Genomic DNA, 23,269 nt, shown 5'->3' with positions numbered 1-23,269 from the left:
CAGAGACAGTTTCTATCTACAAGCCATCAGACTGTATCAGAGCATGAGGTCTGATACCAACAGGCTCAGAGACAGTTTCTATCTACAAGCCATCAGACTTTATCAGAGCATGAGGTCCGATACCAACAGGCTCAGAGACAGTTTCTATCTACAAGCCATCAGACTGTATCAGAGCATGAGGTCTGATACCAACAGGCTCAGAGACAGTTTCTATCTACAAGCCCATCAGACTGTATCAGAGCATGAGGTCTGATACCAACAGGCTCAGAGACAGTTTCTATCTACAAGCCATCAGACTGTATCAGAGCATGAGGTCTGATACCAACAGGCTCAGAGACAGTTTCTATCTACAAGCCATCAGACTGTATCAGAGCATGAGGTCTGATACCAACAGGCTCAGAGACAGTTTCTATCTACAAGCCATCAGACTGTATCAGAGCATGAGGTCTGATACCAACAGGCTCAGAGACAGTTTCTATCTACAAGCCATCAGACTGTATCAGAGCATGAGGTCTGATACCAACAGGCTCAGAGACAGTTTCTATCTACAAGCCATCAGACTGTATCAGAGCATGAGGTCCGATACCAACAGGCTCAGAGACAGTTTCTATCTACAAGCCATCAGACTGTATCAGAGCATGAGGTCTGATACCAACAGGCTCAGAGACAGTTTCTATCTACAAGCCCATCAGACTGTATCAGAGCATGAGGTCTGATACCAACAGGCTCAGAGACAGTTTCTATCTACAAGCCATCAGACTGTATCAGAGCATGAGGTCTGATACCAACAGGCTCAGAGACAGTTTCTATCTACAAGCCATCAGACTGTATCAGAGCATGAGGTCTGATACCAACAGGCTCAGAGACAGTTTCTATCTCCAAGCCCATCAGACAGCTGAACACTTTAACTGGACTGACCACCTGATCTGAGTTTCCGCACCTTAGAACACATCACAACTGCTGCTATTATACACTTGCCCCCCCAACCCCCTCTTCTCTAATACACGTGTAAATATTGGACTGTACATTGTGCCTTCCTGTATTACACTTGCTAAAAAAAGGTATTCTATTCTACTGCCATTTACTTTATGTTCGTATTCTTATTTTTTTACTATTTCTTATTGTTGTTGCATTTCGTTGGACAATGTATACCATGCCTATCCTGTACATACAACTAATACAACTTCAAACTATTGTTAGTCACCTGGGGAGTGAGTCACAGTCAAGACCTAAGGGGGCGGCACACCATTCAGGTAAGCGCTACTGTAACCCAGACAGAATTCAATAGAGGCTGACAATGACAAAACACACACTTGGTCTCAGCTGAACAGGGCCTACGGGGATTTGTGTGGTACGATACCGCCATCATGTGGTCAATGTTGTAACTGATTGAACAGACGGGATGGAGGGCAGAATAAGTATCACAAAGAACTGAGATGCTGCCGCTCCAAATTTTCTGAAACCGGAAAAAAATACAGAGATTTCTGCCCATGTGGGATCCACTGGCCTACCTCTCTTCAGCCGCTGCTCAGTGCTCAGTGCTCAGTGCTCAGTCAACTTGTCACGAACCGGCTCAAAGCCCGTAACAAAGGGAGACAACGTGGAGATAAGGCGTAACAAAATATATATTTATTAACTAAAGCAACTAAGGAAAATATACAATGGTGTGTGTAATCAGTAATCAGTAGTGTAAGTGAGTGTTTTGCATGCATGAATGTGATAATGCAGGGTGTTGAAAGGTGCCAAAGCAAACAAACAAAAGGCCACCAAGAACCCCAACACAATCTACAAAGGTGTCTGCATGGAGAGAGTCTCCTCCATGAATGTGGAAGAGGTCTATTTATCCTGGGAGACACCTGGACCAGGTGTTTCCCATGAAGCTGACGACCCTCCCAACTCCGCCCACCGGCATCCTAATGAAGAAACAAGAACAAAGACAGAATACGGCAGACAGAGTGGGAGGGTCGTCACAACTCCACTGCTGGTGTTACACAAAACAATCAGAGCGAACCTAGTTCTTTCTCTGTTGAAACAGTAACGTTCGGATATAATTGGAAACATAAGCACAACACAGGTTGTCGAGCAATTTCATGTTATTTTGTTTCCCCAGGAGGGGAGTTACAAGCAGCTGTTTAGGCAAGCTATATGTAGCATACACAGCACATCAAACAAGCAAGACACAGACAAGAAGTCAATAGTGAGTTTTTTTCAACAGTGATTTTTTTAAAAACAAATTATTATTTTGTATCATCATTGCAAAACTCTGTGTTCGTAGTCTCGGCTATAATTAAATCCACTATAATGAAATACTGTTGAAGGGGGGTACAAAGCACATCCGTTATTGGATTTTACAGGTACTGACGTACGAAGACAGTATGACGTGAATGTGTCCCCAAACTCGATTCACCTCAATGACGTGTAGGTGGGGTTGTCGCCCAGTGACACCATCAGCGGGGGAGAACTGCCGAAGGCTGTGGTCTCCAGTGAGCGACGTGACTGTGACACAATTCCCAATGACTCATGCTGTACCACTAAGCATATATCTTAAAGGTGAGGACCTACTTGCCTAGTGAACATTCCCCTTTAAATCCCATCATTTCAGACAGCCATTCCATTCCATTCATCTCTACGCTGCAGTGAGTAACTTTCATTAGCTTACATCTTACAGGCAAGGACCCGTTTATCCATTCAAGACACTCCCTTTTCATCCCATTAGCGCAGGAAGCCATCCCGTTTCTCTCTACACCAGACCGAGTGACTTTCATTATCTGCTCTTTTCTTGGGCGTCAGCGTAGCGTACATCCTCTAATCTCTATTGCATCTGAATGACTTGGCATTAAGACCGGGGCTTTGATTGACACCTCCGTATTGCATAAAGATTAGCGGATGCTTTAAACACAGTCCCGGAGGCCTCGTAAAGACGTAATTACAGTGACATGACAGTTTTATGAATCACTCGTAAGCTCTCGCTGAGCCCGTGACATCAGGTGTGTCGCAATGGAGAGGTCTGGAGGTGTTTATCGCCTTAATTGAATCACTATAGCCACTTATCAGCTTGAACCATACACACTTGGTCCAGCTTACAACATACCAGTCCCCACCAATCATCGTAGAGGCGGGATTTCAGGAAAAGTGATTCATATCGGACATGACCCAAGGCCCAGATGGCATACCTCCAAGTCATCACATACAGTACGTGAAAACAGAGTTAAATACAATATGCACATTCTACTATAGTTGCGAGAGGCAGTACATTCTCCAACTAGGGTCTCGATACACAGATGCAGGGTTTGGATCTGATTAACGTACGGACATTTTAACGGCATTCTATCATTTTCTTTACGGTTTGGATTACTCTTTTATGGCAATTTGACGAGCATTCCATAACTTGGTCATTATAATTGACTCACAGTGCTGGGCTTGGTTTGCAATTCATTACTGGGAACAGACATGGGATGGAGAATCGACACTGAGTGGACAAAACATTAGGAACACCGTCCTAATATTGAGTTGCACCTCCCCTTTGCCCTCAGAACAGCCTGAATTCGTCAGGGTGTGGACTCTACAAGGTGTCAAAAGCGTTCCACAGGGATGCTGCCCAATGTTGTGTCAAGTCAGCTGGATGTCCTTTGGGTGGTGGACCATTCTTGATACACACAGGAAACTGTTGAGCGTGAAAAACCCAGCAGCGTTGCAGTTCCTGACACCTGGCACCTACTACCATACCATGTTCAAAGGCACTTCAATAGTTTGTCTTGCCCATTCACCCTCAAAGGCACACGTACACAATCCATGTCTCAATTATCTCAAGGCTTAAAAATCCTTCTTTAACCTTGTCGCCTCCTCTTCATCTACACTGATTGAAGTGGATTTAACAGGTGACATCAATGCGGGTTCATAGACTGACCGGGTGAAAGCTATGTCATGGAAAGAGCAGGTGTTCCTAATGTCTTGTCCAGCGCTTTTGTACAGCGCCAACAAAGCAGAACTCTTGACACACGCTACTGACTTACCGCAGGATGCTGCATGACAGCAGAGAAATAACCAACTAGCTACTGGACAGTGTGCGCGTGTCCTACATTGGTGCAGTAACCATGCTGGACCATGCTAAGTGAAGACCGACTAATCAGATGATAAACAGTCCACAAGTCGATGACAAGCCCATCCACAGGCTTCCGTCATCTGCACCGCTCTCCATTAATAAGCAACCCAGCCACAGTGTGCCTAGCTTTGGTCCGGGGCACCAGTGAAGTATATTGAATCCAGTCATTAAACAAATTGGTCTGTGGCGTTCAGTGCATATCGATACAGGGCGTTACGTAGCGGTGCCTGGACCAGAGCTACAGCGCCATGCGGCACAGACACACAGTAAACGCCTCCCAGCTCCACCACAGTCGACGTCAAATATCCAACACATCATGAACCATCTGTCGCTCTCGTCAACCAGTGCTTGCATTCCTGTTGTTTTCTTTCCGGCCAAACCCAGGTTAGAAGAAGGTTAAAGAACTCCCAGAGGAAGAACGCAAACAGCTCAGAGCTCTTCCAAAGAGTGTTCCCAGGGCCCCATATGGAACGCATCATTAAGCTAATCACCTCCATAATGACTGTGCTAATTCTAATAAGGCCAGGGGCAGCTAGCACCGCCGCAGCCTGGTATATCCTGGGTACTATTCATTAGGCACCAAATGGAAGAAAACAGAGAGGGACTACATACAATTGGTCCAATAAACACTTTTTTTGTGTTCTGTTGCAAAACGGTAACCTACGGTGTGTCCCGAATTAACACTATCCAGTTGTATTGAAGCCCACTGCTGCCTGCTATGCCGTGCTTTGCTATTGTTGCGCTGCTCCCTGGTGGTAGTGACAGGTATTGCCTATTGCTTTGTTACGGAAACCACTTCTTGTGTCAATGGGGATCCATTTGCAACGTAGGTCAGTAATGAGTGTAATCAAAGAATCAAGTGCTGATGCACTATGAAAACAAGCCACACACCGAAGCACTACATGGTGTGTATTAGACTACTGGGCCAATGGAATCGCCCGAAATGTAACATAAACGTCAGGTCAGTCTGAATGTGCTTGTGTGACCAATGTGAAATGGCTAGCTAGTTAGCGGTGGTGCGCGCTAATTCTTCCCCTTGCCCTGCAAGGGCCGCCCGCGGCTTTTGTGGCACGATGGGCGACGATGCTTCGCGAGTGACTGTGGTTGATGTGTGCAGAGGGTCCCTGGTTCGAGCCCAGGTTGGGGCGAGGAGAGGGACGGAAGCTACACTGTTACACTTGCTTAAGACTTCTCCATAAATGTTTGTCCTGTCTTCCTAAACGCTAGTCTAATCAGCACAGTGTCGCACATTTGCTACTTGAATTGATTTCCAACGACTAGCATTGTCTGTGAGGAGCTGTTTGCATTAAGTATCAGCATGGTCCTCTTCAGAGCCAGTGTGAACTTGTTGTTGCGGTGTTCAGTGTTATTATGCGCGAGCACGGCCCAATGTCTCCTGTCTGGCTGAGAGGACCGGTACAGAGAGACAGGGGGCTCCTCCAGAGGGAACAGTCCTATTTAACCGAACCACAGCCTAGCAGGGAGCCCTTTGACCTACGCACCATGAATATCAATCAGATCATTGGACGAAGGGCACCACTGTGAGATCCCCATCCAGACAAACTCTCACACAAACACACACAAGCAGCAGGTACACACACACACACACACACCAGTAGGTAGATGGTACATCCTTGTCACAACAAGATTGAATATATATCTGGTTATGTATTTTTCTCCGTCAATCACTGACTCACATTCACTGCTAAAATTCAGAGAATCAGCAATCAACATAGACTGGTTCATTACTTGCCACAGTGACTGAAGTGGACAGTAGTTCACTTGGCTAATTAAGAATCTCTGTGAGTCATCATGACACACACCGTTCCAGAGGAGAGGTTCGGTAAACAACGTAGATTGGCACAAACAGATCGTTACACGGTCACAAATAAGTGTGTACCTTTCCAGTTTGAAGCATCGCTCAGTTCTGGAGTGAAAGTGATCAACCATTTAGCCACACCATTACAGAAATTAAACTATTTCTCTCTGAAACACACACACAAAAACTATTTTCTCTGTCTCCTGCACACCCAAACAAAGAAACCAACCCATAACCCACCCCCCCCCCCACACACACACACACACTGCCAGTCTGTGGTACCATGGCAACTCAAATAAATCTAGAGCTGGAGTCAAAGCTGCTGCAGTTGCCTGTCTCATGCATTGCCCAAACATTCCCTAATTTACTGCTCTGCCTCTTATTGCTGCCAGCTCTACCATAGCATATCTCGACCATATCTCTCTCTCTCTCTCTCTCTCTCTCTCTCTCTCTCTCTCTCTCTCTCTCTCTCATGCAGTAGACTACAAAGAAATGTGTGCTCTGTTCACAGTGGTCTATTTTGTTTTGCAAATGAACTTGTGCAGACACCTTGGCTGTGTTACGCTCCAACACCAATACTGACACATCACAGGAAGAGGAGGAGTGGAGTGGGGGAGCGAGGGAGAGGAGGGGCAAGGGTGAGAAGGAGCGGGCTGCTGACAAGCAAAACAACCCCGGCTCAACACCGAGAAGCAAATAGAGCGAAGAGGAAAGGACATCAGGACACTACCGCAAAATCTACATGTGACAACTGTGGCCAGGTCTGCCTCTCACAGATTGGACTTCACACACACACACACACACACACACACACACACACACACACACACACACACACACACACACACACACACACACACACACACACACACACACACACACACACCCCAACCCATCGCTATGCTGTCGTCAGCCCTAATGGATGCAATTAGTGAGAAAAAAATAAACAACCAGGCAAAAAAAAATTGATTCAGTGACTAATCAGCTGATCTGTTTATTTTGAACAGACAGCTGCTGCGCATACTAATGATATGCAGTACACACAAGCACGTGCATCCACACACACACACAGGCACAAATGCACGCAGACACACACACACACAACACAGTAACCTACCAAACAACACGGCCACCGTTTCTCCTCATTGATATATCACTTTGTTTGTCATTGTGAAAACATCTGCTTTTCTACTAAATGACTGCCTGGGATGTGCAAGGTGTACACTAAATGACTGCCTGGGATGTGCAAGGTGTACACTAAATGACTGCCTGGGATGTGCAAGGTGTACACTAAATGACTGTCTGGGATGTGCAAGGTGTACACTAAATGACTGCCTGAGATGTGCAAGGTGTACACTAAATGACTGTCTGGGATGTGCAAGGTGTACACTAAATGACTGCTTGGGATGTGCAAGGTGTACACTAAATGACTGTCTGGGATGTGCAAGGTGTACACTAAATGACTGCCTGGGATGTGCAAGGTGTACACTAAATGACTGCCTGGGATGTGCAAGGTGTACACTAAATGACTGCCTGGGATGTGCAAGGTGTACACTAAATGACTGCCTGGGATGTGCAAGGTGTACACTAAATGACTGCCTGGGATGTGCAAGGTGTACACTAAATGACTGCCTGGGATGTGCAAGGTGTACACTAAATGACTGCCTGGGATGTGCAAGGTGTACACTAAATGACTGTCTGGGATGTGCAAGGTGTACACTAAATGACTGCCTGGGATGTGCAAGGTGTACACTAAATGACTGTCTGGGATGTGCAAGGTGTACACTAAATGATTGTCTGGGATGTGCAAGGTGTACACTAAATGACTGTCTGGGATGTGCAAGGTGTACACTAAATGACTGTCTGGGATGTGCAAGGTGTACACTAAATGACTGTCTGGGATGTGCAAGGTGTACACTAAATGACTGCCTGGGATGTGCAAGGTGTACACTAAATGACTGTCTGGGATGTGCAAGGTGTACACTAAATGACTGCCTGGGATGTGCAAGGTGTACACTAAATGACTGTCTGGGATGTGCAAGGTGTATACTAAATGACTGTCTGGGATGTGCAAGGTGTATACTAAATGACTGCCTGGGATGTGCAAGGTGTACACTAAATGACTGTCTGGGATGTGCAAGGTGTACACTAAATGACTGCCTGGGATGTGCAAGGTGTACACTAAATGACTGCCTGGGATGTGCAAGGTGTACACTAAATGACTGCCTGGGATGTGCAAGGTGTACACTAAATGATTGTCTGGGATGTGCAAGGTGTACACTAAATGACTGCCTGGGATGTGCAAGGTGTACACTAAATGACTGCCTGGGATGTGCAAGGTGTACACTAAATGACTGCCTGGGATGTGCAAGGTGTACACTAAATGATTGTCTGGGATGTGCAAGGTGTACACTAAATGACTGCCTGGGATGTGCAAGGTGTACACTAAATGATTGTCTGGGATGTGCAAGGTGTACACTAAATGACTGCCTGGGATGTGAAAGGTGTACACTAAATGATTGTCTGGGATGTGCAAGGTGTACACTAAATGACTGCCTGGGATGTGCAAGGTGTACACTAAATGATTGTCTGGGATGTGCAAGGTGTACACTAAATGACTGCCTGGGATGTGCAAGGTGTACACTAAATGATTGTCTGGGATGTGCAAGGTGTACACTAAATGACTGCCTGGGATGTGCAAGGTGTACACTAAATGATTGTCTGGGATGTGCAAGGTGTACACTAAATGACTGCCTGGGATGTGCAAGGTGTACACTAAATGACTGCCTGGGATGTGCAAGGTGTACACTAAATGACTGCCTGGGATGTGCAAGGTGTACACTAAATGACTGCCTGGGATGTGCAAAGTGTACACTAAATGACTGCCTGGGATGTGCAAGGTGTACACTAAATGATTGTCTGGGATGTGCAAGGTGTACACTAAATGACTGCCTGGGATGTGCAAGGTGTACACTAAATGACTGCCTGGGATGTGCAAGGTGTACACTAAATGACTGCCTGGGATGTGCAAGGTGTACACTAAATAATTGTCTGGGATGTGCAAGGTGTACACTAAATGACTGCCTGGGATGTGCAAGGTGTACACTAAATGACTGCCTGGGATGTGCAAGGTGTACACTAAATGACTGCCTGGGATGTGCAAGGTGTACACTAAATGACTGCCTGGGATGTGCAAGGTGTACACTAAATGACTGCCTGGGATGTGCAAGGTGTACACTAAATGACTGCCTGGGATGTGCAAGGTGTACACTAAATGACTGCCTGGGATGTGCAAGGTGTACACTAAATGACTGCCTGGGATGTGCAAGGTGTACACTAAATGACTGCCTGGGATGTGCAAGGTGTACACTAAATGACTGCCTGGGATGTGCAAGGTGTACACTAAATGACTGCCTGGGATGTGCAAGGTGTACACTAAATGATTGTCTGGGATGTGCAAGGTGTACACTAAATGACTGCCTGGGATGTGCAAGGTGTACACTAAATGACTGCCTGGGATGTGCAAGGTGTACACTAAATGACTGCCTGGGATGTGCAAGGTGTACACTAAATTATTGTCTGGGATGTGCAAGGTGTACACTAAATGACTGCCTGGGATGTGCAAGGTGTACACTAAATGACTGCCTGGGATGTGCAAGGTGTACACTAAATGACTGCCTGGGATGTGCAAGGTGTACACTAAATGACTGCCTGGGATGTGCAAGGTGTACACTAAATGACTGCCTGGGATGTGCAAGGTGTACACTAAATGACTGCCTGGGATGTGCAAGGTGTACACTAAATGACTGCCTGGGATGTGCAAGGTGTACACTAAATGACTGCCTGGGATGTGCAAAGTGTACACTAAATGACTGCCTGGGATGTGCAAGGTGTACACTAAATGATTGTCTGGGATGTGCAAGGTGTACACTAAATGACTGCCTGGGATGTGCAAGGTGTACACTAAATGACTGCCTGGGATGTGCAAGGTGTACACTAAATGACTGCCTGGGATGTGCAAGGTGTACACTAAATAATTGTCTGGGATGTGCAAGGTGTACACTAAATGACTGCCTGGGATGTGCAAGGTGTACACTAAATGACTGCCTGGGATGTGCAAGGTGTACACTAAATGACTGCCTGGGATGTGCAAGGTGTACACTAAATGACTGCCTGGGATGTGCAAGGTGTACACTAAATGACTGCCTGGGATGTGCAAGGTGTACACTAAATGACTGCCTGGGATGTGCAAGGTGTACACTAAATGACTGCCTGGGATGTGCAAGGTGTACACTAAATGACTGCCTGGGATGTGCAAGGTGTACACTAAATGACTGCCTGGGATGTGCAAGGTGTACACTAAATGACTGCCTGGGATGTGCAAGGTGTACACTAAATGATTGTCTGGGATGTGCAAGGTGTACACTAAATGACTGCCTGGGATGTGCAAGGTGTACACTAAATGACTGCCTGGGATGTGCAAGGTGTACACTAAATGACTGCCTGGGATGTGCAAGGTGTACACTAAATTATTGTCTGGGATGTGCAAGGTGTACACTAAATGACTGCCTGGGATGTGCAAGGTGTACACTAAATGACTGCCTGGGATGTGCAAGGTGTACACTAAATGACTGCCTGGGATGTGCAAGGTGTACACTAAATGACTGCCTGGGATGTGCAAGGTGTACACTAAATGACTGCCTGGGATGTGCAAGGTGTACACTAAATGACTGCCTGGGATGTGCAAGGTGTACACTAAATGACTGTCTGGGATGTGCAAGGTGTACACTAAATGACTGCCTGGGATGTGCAAGGTGTACACTAAATGATTGTCTGGGATGTGCAAGGTGTACACTAAATGACTGCCTGGGATGTGCAAGGTGTACACTAAATGACTGCCTGGGATGTGCAAGGTGTACACTAAATGACTGCCTGGGATGTGCAAGGTGTACACTAAATGATTGTCTGGGATGTGCAAGGTGTACACTAAATGAATGCCTGGGATGTGCAAGGTGTACACTAAATGATTGTCTGCGGGATAATGAATGAAGCGAGCGGTTGTTGGTTCTCTTGTTGTTTTGACGAGCTCACAAAGTGAAAGAGCTGCAAAATTATCAATAGAACAACAAACACAAAAAAGGTTATTACTGCTCAGCCTGTATCTGTAACCAAGATGGCTGCCTGGCTTTTGGAGTGAGAGAATGTAAATGAGAAAAGAAAACTCACGTATTTATACAACATGTAGAAACCTCTTTCCATGGCTTAATCTTGGATGAAAACGTTGATTTCCGCCTAAACGTAATTATTTTTCATAAGATGGCCATAAACAATAACTGGTAATGTTGCATAGTTTTAGAAAGGTCTGGAACTCACCTTTCTGGCTGAGGTGTAGACAATTTTGAGAATATAAGCTCAAGTACAAATATTATGCAAATATGTAAAATCATAAATGATTTCTTCCCCTATTCAACACAAATGGGGCAATAGGGCTTGACATTACTGAAATGCTCTCTAAATAAACACTGAACAAAAATATAAAACGCAACATGTAAAATGTTGGTCCCATGTTTCATGAGCTGAAATAAAAGATCCCAGGAATGTTCCATATGCACTAAAACGCTTATTTCTCTCAAATTTGTTTACATCCCTGTTCGTGAGCATTTTGTCCTTTGGCAAGATCATCCATGAACTGTAACTCAGTAAAATCGTTGAAATTGTTGCATTTATGTTTTTGTTCAGTGTAGTAAAAATCAAATGATAAACGACTTACTATAAAATCTCACCTTTCTTATAACTGTAAAAACGGATCATACTTAGTGACAGTACAATATTGGCACCATTTCATATGACTGACGACAGATATTTTTCTCCTAAACGTCCACTGAGCGACGTAGAGACACCATTCCAATGTGTACAGACTCGTTACAACTTCAGCTTTAAGCAGAAAGTGTCTGTCTGTGACCAAGAGAATGACATTATTTAGGCACTGGTCCCGTACAATGTTCACTGAACACTGTGCGCCAAAATGTCAGTTGGAACCGGTCCAGAACCGCTTAAAGTCCCCGAAATAGGTGACATAACATCTAAGAGTTTTTATGACAACCATTGTTCTCTTTATGGAAATATCTGGTGGCAGAAATTAGATGTGGATTTCAAAAGCATGTCGTCTGATGCGAGAGACAGAAATGTGTTCAGAATTACTAACAAAGTGTAAATTGTCCCTCGCTCCTGCACTCATTGTCCTGTAAAAATGCTTTGGCACTAAAACAAACTCCTAGCAACCATTGCTGATTGGCAATGACTAATTATATTCTACAGGGGATGGCATTTCACCCCTCCACTTTCAAGTAGTCATTTTTTATTTGCGTTAGCTCCCTGAACTTATGCCTTAGCTTCAGCTCAGTGGGCTAACACAGTCCTGTATAGTGCACAGGGGAGCCCGGTTCAAACCCAGTCAGTCACATTGGTACTGTAAGTTGCATTTTGGTAACGCATCAGCTGCTAGGGTTGTTTCGGACAGGAGTAGGTCAAAGGAGTTCGAACCCAGTCGGTTACACAAGACTTATCTAGCACAAACAGAAATACAACTATTCTAATCCAAATTGTATTGCAACAGTATCACTCCAAATGATACCGTGGCTTTAAAAATGTCTTACCCCTAAACACAGGCGACACGTCATCAGGTCCAGAGTGGTCCCCATCTCATTAAAGGGGGTGTAGGACTGTCCGATTTGGGAATATCTGTCAATCTTCACAATAGATTTTATATCACAGAGATATGGTTCTCTCTACCTGTTTCTTCTCAACCCAGTGATAATTGGGTAATTCTTAGACAACCTTGCGTGTTTAAAAGAGAAAGACATCCACACACTCTCTCATACACCCAGACAGGCACCCCTCACAGAGGTCCCCCACCGACTCTCCCCTTCCATGGTTGGTGTCACGTTCCTTCTGGGGTTATTTGAGAACCAATTACAAAGTCTAGCTAGGTAATGATGGATCCTCTTACCAGATCTCATGACCACGAACAATAACGACAACTTCAATCTCGAATGACCACAACCCAACCCCTCTCCTCTCTCCTTATGTCTCAGGTCATGGTCCTCTATAGTGGTGGAAGAGGCGCCACATGGGACTAACCCCATTTGGAACACCCAATCTCCCCTTCTCAAATTAGGCTTGCCATGAAAGGATCTGTAGATGACAGGTGGGAAATAATGGTTGGTAAGAGGTTGGTGTTGTGTGGCTCAGTTGGTAAGACTGTGTGGGATTAGCAATGCCAAGGTCATGGGTTCATTTCTCGCAGGGGTGACCTGTACAGTCAGTGACTTTAGATAAAAGGGTTTGCTTAGTGGCCTTTACAGTGAGCTCCAAAACTATTGGGACAGTGCCACATTGGTGTTTTTTTTTAATGCTCTGTACTCCAGCATTTTGGATTTGAAATGATACAGTGACTATGGAGGTTAAAGTGCAGACTGTCAGCTTTAATTTGAGGGTATTTTCATCCATATCGGGGAACCGTTTAAAATTACAACACTTTTTGTATATAGTCCTCCCATTTTAGGGGAGCAGAAGTACTGGGTTAAATTCACTTATATGTGTATTAAAGTCGTAAAAAGTGGGCCCATATTCATAGCACGCAATGACTACATCGAGCTTGTGGCTCTACACATTTGTTGGACGCATGTGCTGTTTGTTTTGGCTGTGCTTCAGATTATTTTGCGTCAAGGAATTAATGGTAAATAATGTAGTGTGTCATTTTGGAGTCACTCTTATTGTATATAAGAATATAATATGTGTCTTAACATAATCCTGAATGATCGTGAATAATGATGAGTGAGAAAGTTTGAGATGCCCCCCCCCCCCCCCTCTGTTATTGTAAAGGTGAGAGGTTAGCATTTCTTTGTGCTTCTAAAAACATTTTCAAAATAATATTCCATTGACGTGATTCGACCCAATTTCCTATCATCTATGAGTGTTCTATGGTCCCAGATTCTACTTGCTGAGCTACCGTTCGGGTGACGCAACATGGAAAGATCTTAACTACATTTTAGACCTACAGTAAAGGTTGGTGGTTGAAAGCAACTTGGAATTGAAGAAAGCACCGGAACCCACGGCGAAATCAGTGAGATCTCGCATTTTGCAACACACGGTTTGAAAAAGCACGTGATCAAACAAAGCTTTGGACGTCGTTGATCACGAGATAATGTTACTTAAAAACGAGCATCGGTACATTGCGTCAGATCAGTAGTGCTTTAAAAACTGCATCGGAACTCTGGTATCTATTGTCCCATCACTAACTTTAATTACTTTCTACCTTTGTAAGATTATATATGTCTGGGTAAGATAACTATTTCTCAGATATAATTCTACGTTCTAATTGCGTTTTAAGGGCGAGTGCAAATCAAATGGCTAGGTAGCAAATCAAATGGCTAGGTGGCAAATCAAATGGCTAGGTAGCAAATCAAATGGCTAGGTAGCAAATCAAATGGCTAGGTGGCAAATCAAATGGCTAGGTAGCAAATCAAATGGCTAGGTAGCAAATCAAATGGCTAGGTAGCAAATCAAATGGCTAGGTGGCAAATCAAATGGCTAGGTAGCAAATCAAATGGCTAGGTAGGAAATCAAATGGCTAGGTGGCAAATCAAATGGCTAGGTAGCAAATCAAATGGCTAGGTAGCAAATCAAATGGCTAGGTAGCAAATCAAATGGCTAGGTAGCAAATCAAATGGCTAGGTGGCAAATCAAATGGCTAGGTAGCAAATCAAATGGCTAGGTAGCAAATCAAATGGCTAGGTGGCAAATCAAATGGCTAGGTAGCAAATCAAATGGCTAGGTGGCAAATCAAATGGCTAGGTAGCAAATCAAATGGCTAGGTAGCAAATCAAATGGCTAGGTAGCAAATCAAATGGCTAGGTGGCAAATCAAATGGCTAGGTAGCAAATCAAATGGCTAGGTAGCAAATCAAATGGCTAGGTATCAAATCAAATGGCTAGGTGGCAAATCAAATGGCTAAGTTTAATCTCCTGTGTTTAGCACCCCATATGATCTCTACTTGTTGGATAACTTACATGCTGACCCGACCGCTCGCTCGGTGCGTGTGTCCGCGTGCGCCATCGCATGCATGTTGATTTTGTCCACCCACACCAGACGCGATCAGGACACGCAGGTTGAAATAACTAACTCTGAACCAACTATATTAATTTGGGGGCAGGTCAAAAAGCATTAAACATTCATGGCAATTTAGCTAGCTAGCTTTCTGTTGCTAGCTAATTTGTCTTGGGATATAAACATTGGGTTGTTATTTTACCTGAAATAGACAAGGTCCTCTACTCCAACCAACAGAAAATATGGTGAACCGGGTTTGTTTCTAGTAATCACTCCTCCTTCAGGCTTCTTCTTCGTTGGACTTTATATAGTGCACTTTAAGGTGCATTACCACTGCCAACTGGACTGGAGTGTGGACCTCAGTTCATCTTTCAATCACCCATATGGGTATATGTAAGGAAGAGGCGGGACTTTCAGCGCGTCAAGCGTCACAAATGGAACCAAGTTCTATTTTAGCGCCTGGCTACGCAGACGCTCGTTAACACGCGCGAGCAGTGCGGGTGCAACGACTGAATAGCATGCATGTGTACATTTATTTTGCAAACGCGAGCGGTGTGGTCAGCATGTCACCGGCATAAACACTGAAAAGACGAATCAGACGTGTGTGGCAATAGCTATCACGTGAGGTTGCCACCAGAGACGCTGGCTAAGGTCGCTAGCTAGCTGCAGTGTCCAGCCATGCAGCTAGCTAACGTTAGCTAGGTCAAGTGGTCCGTCCAGCGCAGAATCCGGTCACTCCATTGCTCTCTCTCTCTCTCACTCTGGGTGTGTTTGTGTGTCTCTGAAATGTCTGTCAATACAGTCCGTGTATCATCTTAGTAAGCTTTTTGTGCCATATACTAAAAATACATTATTTTGTGTGCGTGTCTTTTTAGGTACAGCTTGTAGTGGCACAACCGAGGGGGAGGAGAATGGGCCAGCCAAGAAAATGAAAATCCCCTTCCAAGTGGAAAGGAGCGGTTCGGAAGAGAAGGAGGTTGGCGGGTAAATCCTACCTTAGGGAGCAAGAAGATGATATCTGATATCTGCACTGTATGATTCTTACCTGGATACCTACCTTCGTGTTTATTCCATGCTGACCTGTGTCTGATTTGCACACTAGTAACACGACTGACAAGAGAAATGTCGATACTGACTGTTGTTTGACTGTTGCAACAGTTACCCGATGTCATTCTGAGTGGAAGATTAAACATCACACTTGGTGTACTATGCATTCACCATCACATGTCCTTGAAATTATATTGTGAAATACATTTTCATTAATGCTATTACATTTAAAAAATATATATATTATTCCAATGTCAAGTACCATTGACCTTTATGAAATTGAGCACATTGATTTGAGTCAACTTTGAATCAGACCATCGTTGAAACTGTACCACCTATGGACTATGTTTGCGGTCAGTCTTCTGTCGAGACTACCGGTGCTGGAGGACATCTGCAGACTTAAATAATGGTGCTGGCTTAAATAATTTATGAATAATTTAAATAATAAATGAATGTCAAATCAATTTCACTAAGTTCTTGTCCTTTTGGTTCGCTGTCACAGTTTACCATAAAATATATATTTTTAACCTACTAACTCAATATGTAACTAGTACTTATTAAGTTGTTTTCTGATCAGTTACTTTTCACTCTTTCTTGAGTAGTTTAAGTGGGATACATTTACTTTTACTTGACAGAATTACAGTCTAAGTAACTGTCCTTTACGTATGTACACATAACCTAACTATAAAACGTGGGGCGAGCATCCCCACTGGAGGAAAGTTGATCGATCTACATCTGTCAATCAACTGATGGCCCAAAGCATCCCCACTGGAGGAAAGTTGATCGATCTACAGTAGACCTACATCTGTCAATCAACTGATGGCCCAAAGCATCCCCACTGGAGGAAAGTTGATCGATCTACGGTAGACCTACATCTGTCAATCAACTGATGGCCCAAAGCATCCCCACTGGAGGAAAGTTGATCGATCTACAGTAGACCTACATCTGTCAATCATCTGATGGCCCAAAGCATCCCCACTGGAGGAAAGTTGATCGATCTACAGTAGACCTACATCTGTCAATCAACTGATGGCCCAAAGCATCCCCACTGGAGGAAAGTTCATCGATCTACAGTAGACCTACATCTGTCAATCAACTGATGGCCCAAAGCATCCCCACTGGAGGAAAGTTGATCGATCTACGGTAGACCTACATCTGTCAATCAACCGATGGCTCAAAGCATCCCCACTGGAGGAAAGTTGATCGATCTACAGTAGACCTACATCTGTCAATCATCTGATGGCCCAAAGCATCCCCACTGGAGGAAAGTTGATCAATCTACGGTAGACCTACATCTGTCAATCAACTGATGGCTCAAAACAGCTCATCAACTCAGCCAGGGAAAACACAAACAGGAGCCTATTGTCGGTTTTCACACCTTTCATCTCGTGACAATGGATAGGCTAACAGGTAGCCTACAGAATGGAGCCTATCAGAATAATCAAATAACAAGGGGCCTATTGCAACCAGCTGATGTCTCGTTTAAACCATCAATATGCGCCAAATTCACCTGCACAACTGATGTCAGTTGCAACCATTATAGGTCACCTCTTTACCGCTCCCTAAAAGGTGTTACCTTATTCAGAGATCTATATATAATGATGAGATGCTCTCCGGCCTAACAATGGGAGTCGTTGTCCCAAAAGCAGGAAGCCAGGCGACAAGATTAGGTCAGCATATTAAGCCCACAGAAACGCATTTGGGCTTATTCCAGACAGATTGTGGTGAGAATGAGCCTTCTCGCTTCGCCTCTTCCTCTCTGCCTTAGTCCTGCTTGCAACCAAAGCCTTTCAAGAGATACTGTGTGTTTGCCCTATTGTCAAGAGAACAACTCAGTCCGTTCGTAGCCCTTTCCTGCAGTCAATGACCAAAAGCGTCCTTTGGTCTCATGGGTGGAACGTTATTGATACTTTTCATAATTAATCAAGATGATTTTAAATAACAGGTGTTTCTATGTCAAACTGTTTTGTGATATTTCAGTCTTCTGTGATGTACATTGTGATGCAAACTCAAAATGTAAAACATATCAACTCTAAATCTAATATGGTGCACAGGTGTTTTCTTTTGTTGAAGCCCATAACCATATGTGTGAGGTGTATACTTTTGTTTCAAAGTAGATTTGTTTGAGACTACTAATAATCACTCTGTGTGACCCTGATTTAGCCCACTGCAGTAAAAGGTTAACAGGCTAAGGGGGATTTATCTATTTGACAAGCATCCGTGCACTAGAAATGAACTATTTCCTCATTTCCCACAGCAAATCTAATGTGGCAATTCACCCAAAACATTGTATGAATGGACTCTAATGTTGGTGTAGCCTACTGTTATTATTTTATTCGTTTCCCCATTTATGTTCTCCAAAAGTGTCTGGTATGGTCATTTCTTATCAAGATCGGGGGTCAAATATCCCTGGACTGTCCTTATGTGAAACAAGTCACTAAATCAAGTCAATCAGGGGGATTGAGTTATTTGTGTCAGAAGGGACACATTGTGCCCGAACCGTCTGGTTGTGTTGTAGACTTGAGGTCTATTTGTAGTTAGTCCCGTGTGTCCTGAAAGTCTTTCCAACCAAATCAGTCTCTAGTGTTCAATCTCTATTGACCTACCGTCGGCAGAATCTTTGGAAGAACCGATCGCATGCAAATGCATTCTGTGTGATTGATCATTTGCTCATTGATAATTATGCTACTGTTCAAATGTTTGGGGTCACTTGGAAATGTCCTTGTTTTTGAAAGAAAAGCACATTTGTGGTCCATTAAAATAACAAAATTGATCAGAAATACAGTGTAGACATGTTCATGTTGTAAATTACTATTGTAGCTGGAAACGGCAGATTTTTTAATGGAATATCTACATAGGCGTACAGAGGCCCATTTATCAGCAACCATCACACTAGCTGTGTTAGCTAACTTTATTATTGACAAACTTAGCACGCTTTAGTCACCAGATCTCAAACCTACTGAGCTGTTGTGAGAGCAGCTTGACCGTATGGTACGTAAGAAGTGCCCATCAAGCAAATCCTACTGATGGGATGGGAGGTGCTTCAGGAAGCATAGGGTGAAATCTCTTCAGATGACCCCGACAAATTGACAACTAGAATGCTAAAGGTCTGCAAGGCTGTAATTGCTGTAATTGCTGCAAATGGAGGATTCTTTGACAAAAGCAAAGTTTGAAGGACACAATTATTATTTAAATCAAAAAATCATTATTTATAACCTTGTCAACGTCTTGACTATATTTCATATTCAATTTTGCAACTCATTTCATGTATGTTTTCATGGAAAACAAGGACATTTCTAAGTGACCCCAAACTTTTGAATGGTAGTGTATATTTCTGAGGTCAACCAGTGTGTGTGTGTGCGTTGGCAAACACTTACATGTGCACAGTTAAGTGAAGGATGACACAATCACAAATACAGTCATTTGAAAAGGGACCGAATTCTCTAGGTTGTCATTTGAACTAAAAAAAGACTGATATCACATTGATACCCATAACTTTGAGCCAACATTTTGTGGTGGCTGTGTGTTGACTGGGATCATCTCTCTATGCTCTTTTGAAAGGAAAGACAGGAAGTTGGGTACTTACAAACTTCCTCTTGAGCTTGCCCTTGCCGCCGCGACTGCCTTTGCCCTCGAGGGGCGCCGACGAGCAGTAGTCTACCATGCCCAGGGGGTCGTCCACGGAGACGCTCTTGCGCAGGTATGCGGTGCGCGTGCGGAAGTGGGAGAAGGGCGATTGTGAACGGGGGCGGGCGGCGGCACACAGACGCCCCGCCTCCTCCTCGTCCTCCACGTCGTCCTCCAGACGCCACAGCTCCCCTGGAAGAGAGGGATGGCGTGAGGGGGGGGGGGGGGGGTGGAGGGAGAGAGAGGGGAGATGAAGAGAGAGGGAGGAGAGAGAGGGGGGGTGGGGAGAGAGAGACAATAAACTTAGCATAAAACACTGTTTATGTTTTCGAGTCAAGACAAATAAACACAAATCCTCCCTCTCCATGAACTATAATCCAGATCACTAAGCAATACAGATATAACTCTGAACTATCGCTTTAGGAGGAGCAAAGTATTGTTATACCCCCCCCCCCCGTTCATATAATTTCTTCTCGTAAATCAGAATATAGAAATATTCTGTGACCGTGAAGGATGTGACTGCTGTTTTTCTCTGAGCTCGGACATCACATGAGCACCTGTCAAACACACAGGAAACGAATATCTACTGACATCAATCCATCATCAAACACCCTGGACTACTAACATCTGACTGGTGTTGACGCAACGCAACGTGAGACCTATAGTGCTTGTCTGCTGCTGGAATCAATGAATCAGTGAGCGAACGCTGCCGTTTACCTTTCAGGGGACATTATGTCAACTGTCGAAATCACTAGAATAGCATCGATATGGTGGACATAGAAAAGACACTGGGATCTGATCACACCTGTATGTAGCATTACTTGTTGTCCGTGTTCAGGATTTTATCTATATCTTCCTCTGAACTGCTCAAATGCATGTGGTGAAGAAAGGCCAATCATTGATGCTTAATGGAGAGGCTGGTTATTCAGGAACTTGAATAAGGAATGTCTGGCTCCCCGCAGCCAATGACACCGGTTGCTAGGCAACAAACATGGCACAAGACTCAATCTGTCTGAATGTAATATTTGCACCATATACAAAAAAAATGTTTTAAATAGGAATTCGGGGGGGGGGGGGTCAAATGGAGAGCACTCAGTTACTCTGATGGGCTTAAGTAGATGGTTTACTTCTGTTTTTCTGTGATCATCGGGAATAGAAGTAGTAAAGTGCTATAGGGCTGAAGGATTTATATATATATATATATATATATATAGAGAGAGAGAGAGAGACAGAGAGAGAGATACAGAGAGAGAGAGGCAGAGAGAGAGACAGAGAGAGAGAGAGAGAGACAGAGAGAGAGAGACAGAGAGAGATACATAGAGAGACAGATACATAGAGAGACAGATACACAGAGAGAGAGAGAGAGAGAGAGAGAGAGAGAGAGAGATACAGAGAGATACAGAGAGAGAGAGAGATACACAGAGAGAGAGATACAGAGAGAGAGAGATACAGAGAGATACAGAGAGATACAGAGAGAGAGAGAGAGAGAGAGAGAGATACAGAGAGAGATACAGAGAGAGATACAGAGAGAGACAGAGAGAGAGACAGATGCAGAGAGAGAGACAGATACAGAGAGAGAGACAGATACAGAGAGAGACAGATACATAGAGAGACAGATACACAGAGAGAGAGAGATACATAGAGAGACAGATACACAGAGAGAGAGAGATACATAGAGAGACAGAGAGAGAGAGAGAGAGAGAGAGATACAGAGAGATACAGAGAGAGAGAGAGATACACAGAGAGAGAGATACAGAGAGAGAGAGATACAGAGAGATACAGAGAGATACAGAGAGAGAGAGAGAGAGAGAGAGATACAGAGAGAGATACAGAGAGAGATACAGAGAGAGAGACAGAGAGAGAGACAGAGAGAGAGACAGATGCAGAGAGAGAGACAGATACAGAGAGAGAGACAGATACAGAGAGAGAGACAGATACATAGAGAGACAGAGAGAGAGACAGAGAGAGAGAGAGAGACAGAGAGAGAGAGACAGAGAGAGATACATAGAGAGACAGATACATAGAGAGACAGATACACAGAGAGAGAGAGAGAGAGAGAGAGAGAGATACAGAGAGATACAGAGAGAGAGAGAGATACACAGAGAGAGAGATACAGAGAGAGAGAGATACAGAGAGATACAGAGAGAGAGAGAGAGAGAGAGAGATACAGAGAGAGATACAGAGAGAGATACAGAGAGAGATACAGAGAGAGAGACAGAGAGAGAGACAGAGAGAGAGACAGATGCAGAGAGAGAGACAGATACAGAGAGAGAGACAGATACAGAGAGAGAGACAGATACATAGAGAGACAGATACACAGAGAGAGAGAGATACATAGAGAGACAGATACACAGAGAGAGAGAGATACATAGAGAGACAGATACACAGAGAGAGAGAGAGAGAGAGAGAGAGAGAGAGAGATACAGAGAGATACAGAGAGAGAGAGAGATACACAGAGAGAGAGATACAGAGAGAGAGAGATACAGAGAGATACAGAGAGAGAGAGAGAGAGAGATACAGAGAGAGATACAGAGAGAGAGACAGAGAGAGAGACAGATACAGAGAGAGAGACAGATACAGAGAGAGAGAGAGATACACAGAGAGAGAGATACAGAGAGAGAGAGATACAGAGAGATACAGAGAGAGAGAGAGAGAGAGAGAGAGAGATACAGAGAGAGATACAGAGAGAAAGAGACAAAGAGAGAGAGAGACAGAGAGAGAGACAAAGAGAGAAAGAGACAAAGAAAGACTGTTTGCACATACTGTTTTGGTAAGAGCATAAATCACAAAAGAAGAGCAATTAAGTACTTTAATTTCACTGAAAGTAAATGAATAGGGATTATCTCACAGGGTCCTGATTGCCAGAGGAGGCCTTGGGCGTGTGGTCGAACTTTGAGCGACTGATCGTACAAATACTGTGTACTCTATTCAATCAAACTGCTCTGTGATCATCAGGAATAGAAGTAGGCTGGTGGGATTAAAGTGCTATAGGGTTGAAGGATTGATGCCATGGTAAAACAGAGGTTGAGTGAAGAAACATCCTGAGGGACAGGGAGACAGAGAGAGAGACAGAGAGAGATACAGAGAGAGAGAGACAGACAGAGAGAGACAGATACAAGGGAGACAGATAAGAGAGAGAGACAGACAGAGAAGAGACAGATACAGAAGAGAGACAGATACAGAGAGAGAGATACAGAGAGAGAGAGAAGACAGAGAGAGAGATACACAGAAAGAGAGAGATACAGAGAGAAGATACACAGAGAGAGAGAGATACAGAGAGAGATAAGCAGCGAGAGAGAGACGAGAGAGAAGATTCAGAGAGAAAGAAGAAGAGAGATCATAGAGAGAAACAGATAGAGAGAGACAAGAAGAGAGATACAGTAGAGAGAGAGAGAGAGATGACAGAGAGAGACAGACAGGAGAGAGACAGATACAAGAGAGAGAGAGAGAGAGAGAGAGAGAGAGAGAGAGAGAGAGAGGAGAGAGAGGAGAGAGAGAGAGAGAGAGAGGGGAGAGAGAGATACAGAGAGAGGGAGACAGAGAGAGATACAGAGAGAAAGACACAG

General features: G+C 44.2%; 1 protein-coding gene across 2 annotated transcripts in view; it reads right to left on the bottom strand.

Moving 5' to 3' along the window:
• ankfn1b (ankyrin repeat and fibronectin type III domain containing 1b) overlaps positions 1 to 23,269 on the bottom strand; it is a 248,155-nt gene that overhangs the window by 176,243 nt on the left and 48,643 nt on the right. For both annotated transcript variants that reach the window (XM_031799412.1, XM_031799413.1), the window contains exon 3: positions 19,663 to 19,895. In XM_031799412.1, the coding sequence (XP_031655272.1) occupies positions 19,663 to 19,895 (233 nt within the window). The remainder of the gene's footprint in view (positions 1 to 19,662; positions 19,896 to 23,269) is intronic.

The sequence above is a fragment of the Oncorhynchus kisutch genome, linkage group LG20 (genome assembly GCF_002021735.2).
Source record: "Oncorhynchus kisutch isolate 150728-3 linkage group LG20, Okis_V2, whole genome shotgun sequence".
Classification (NCBI taxonomy): Eukaryota; Metazoa; Chordata; class Actinopteri; order Salmoniformes; family Salmonidae; genus Oncorhynchus; species Oncorhynchus kisutch.
Note: the sequence above shows the minus strand (reverse complement) of the source record. Positions and strands in the feature narration are given on the sequence as shown.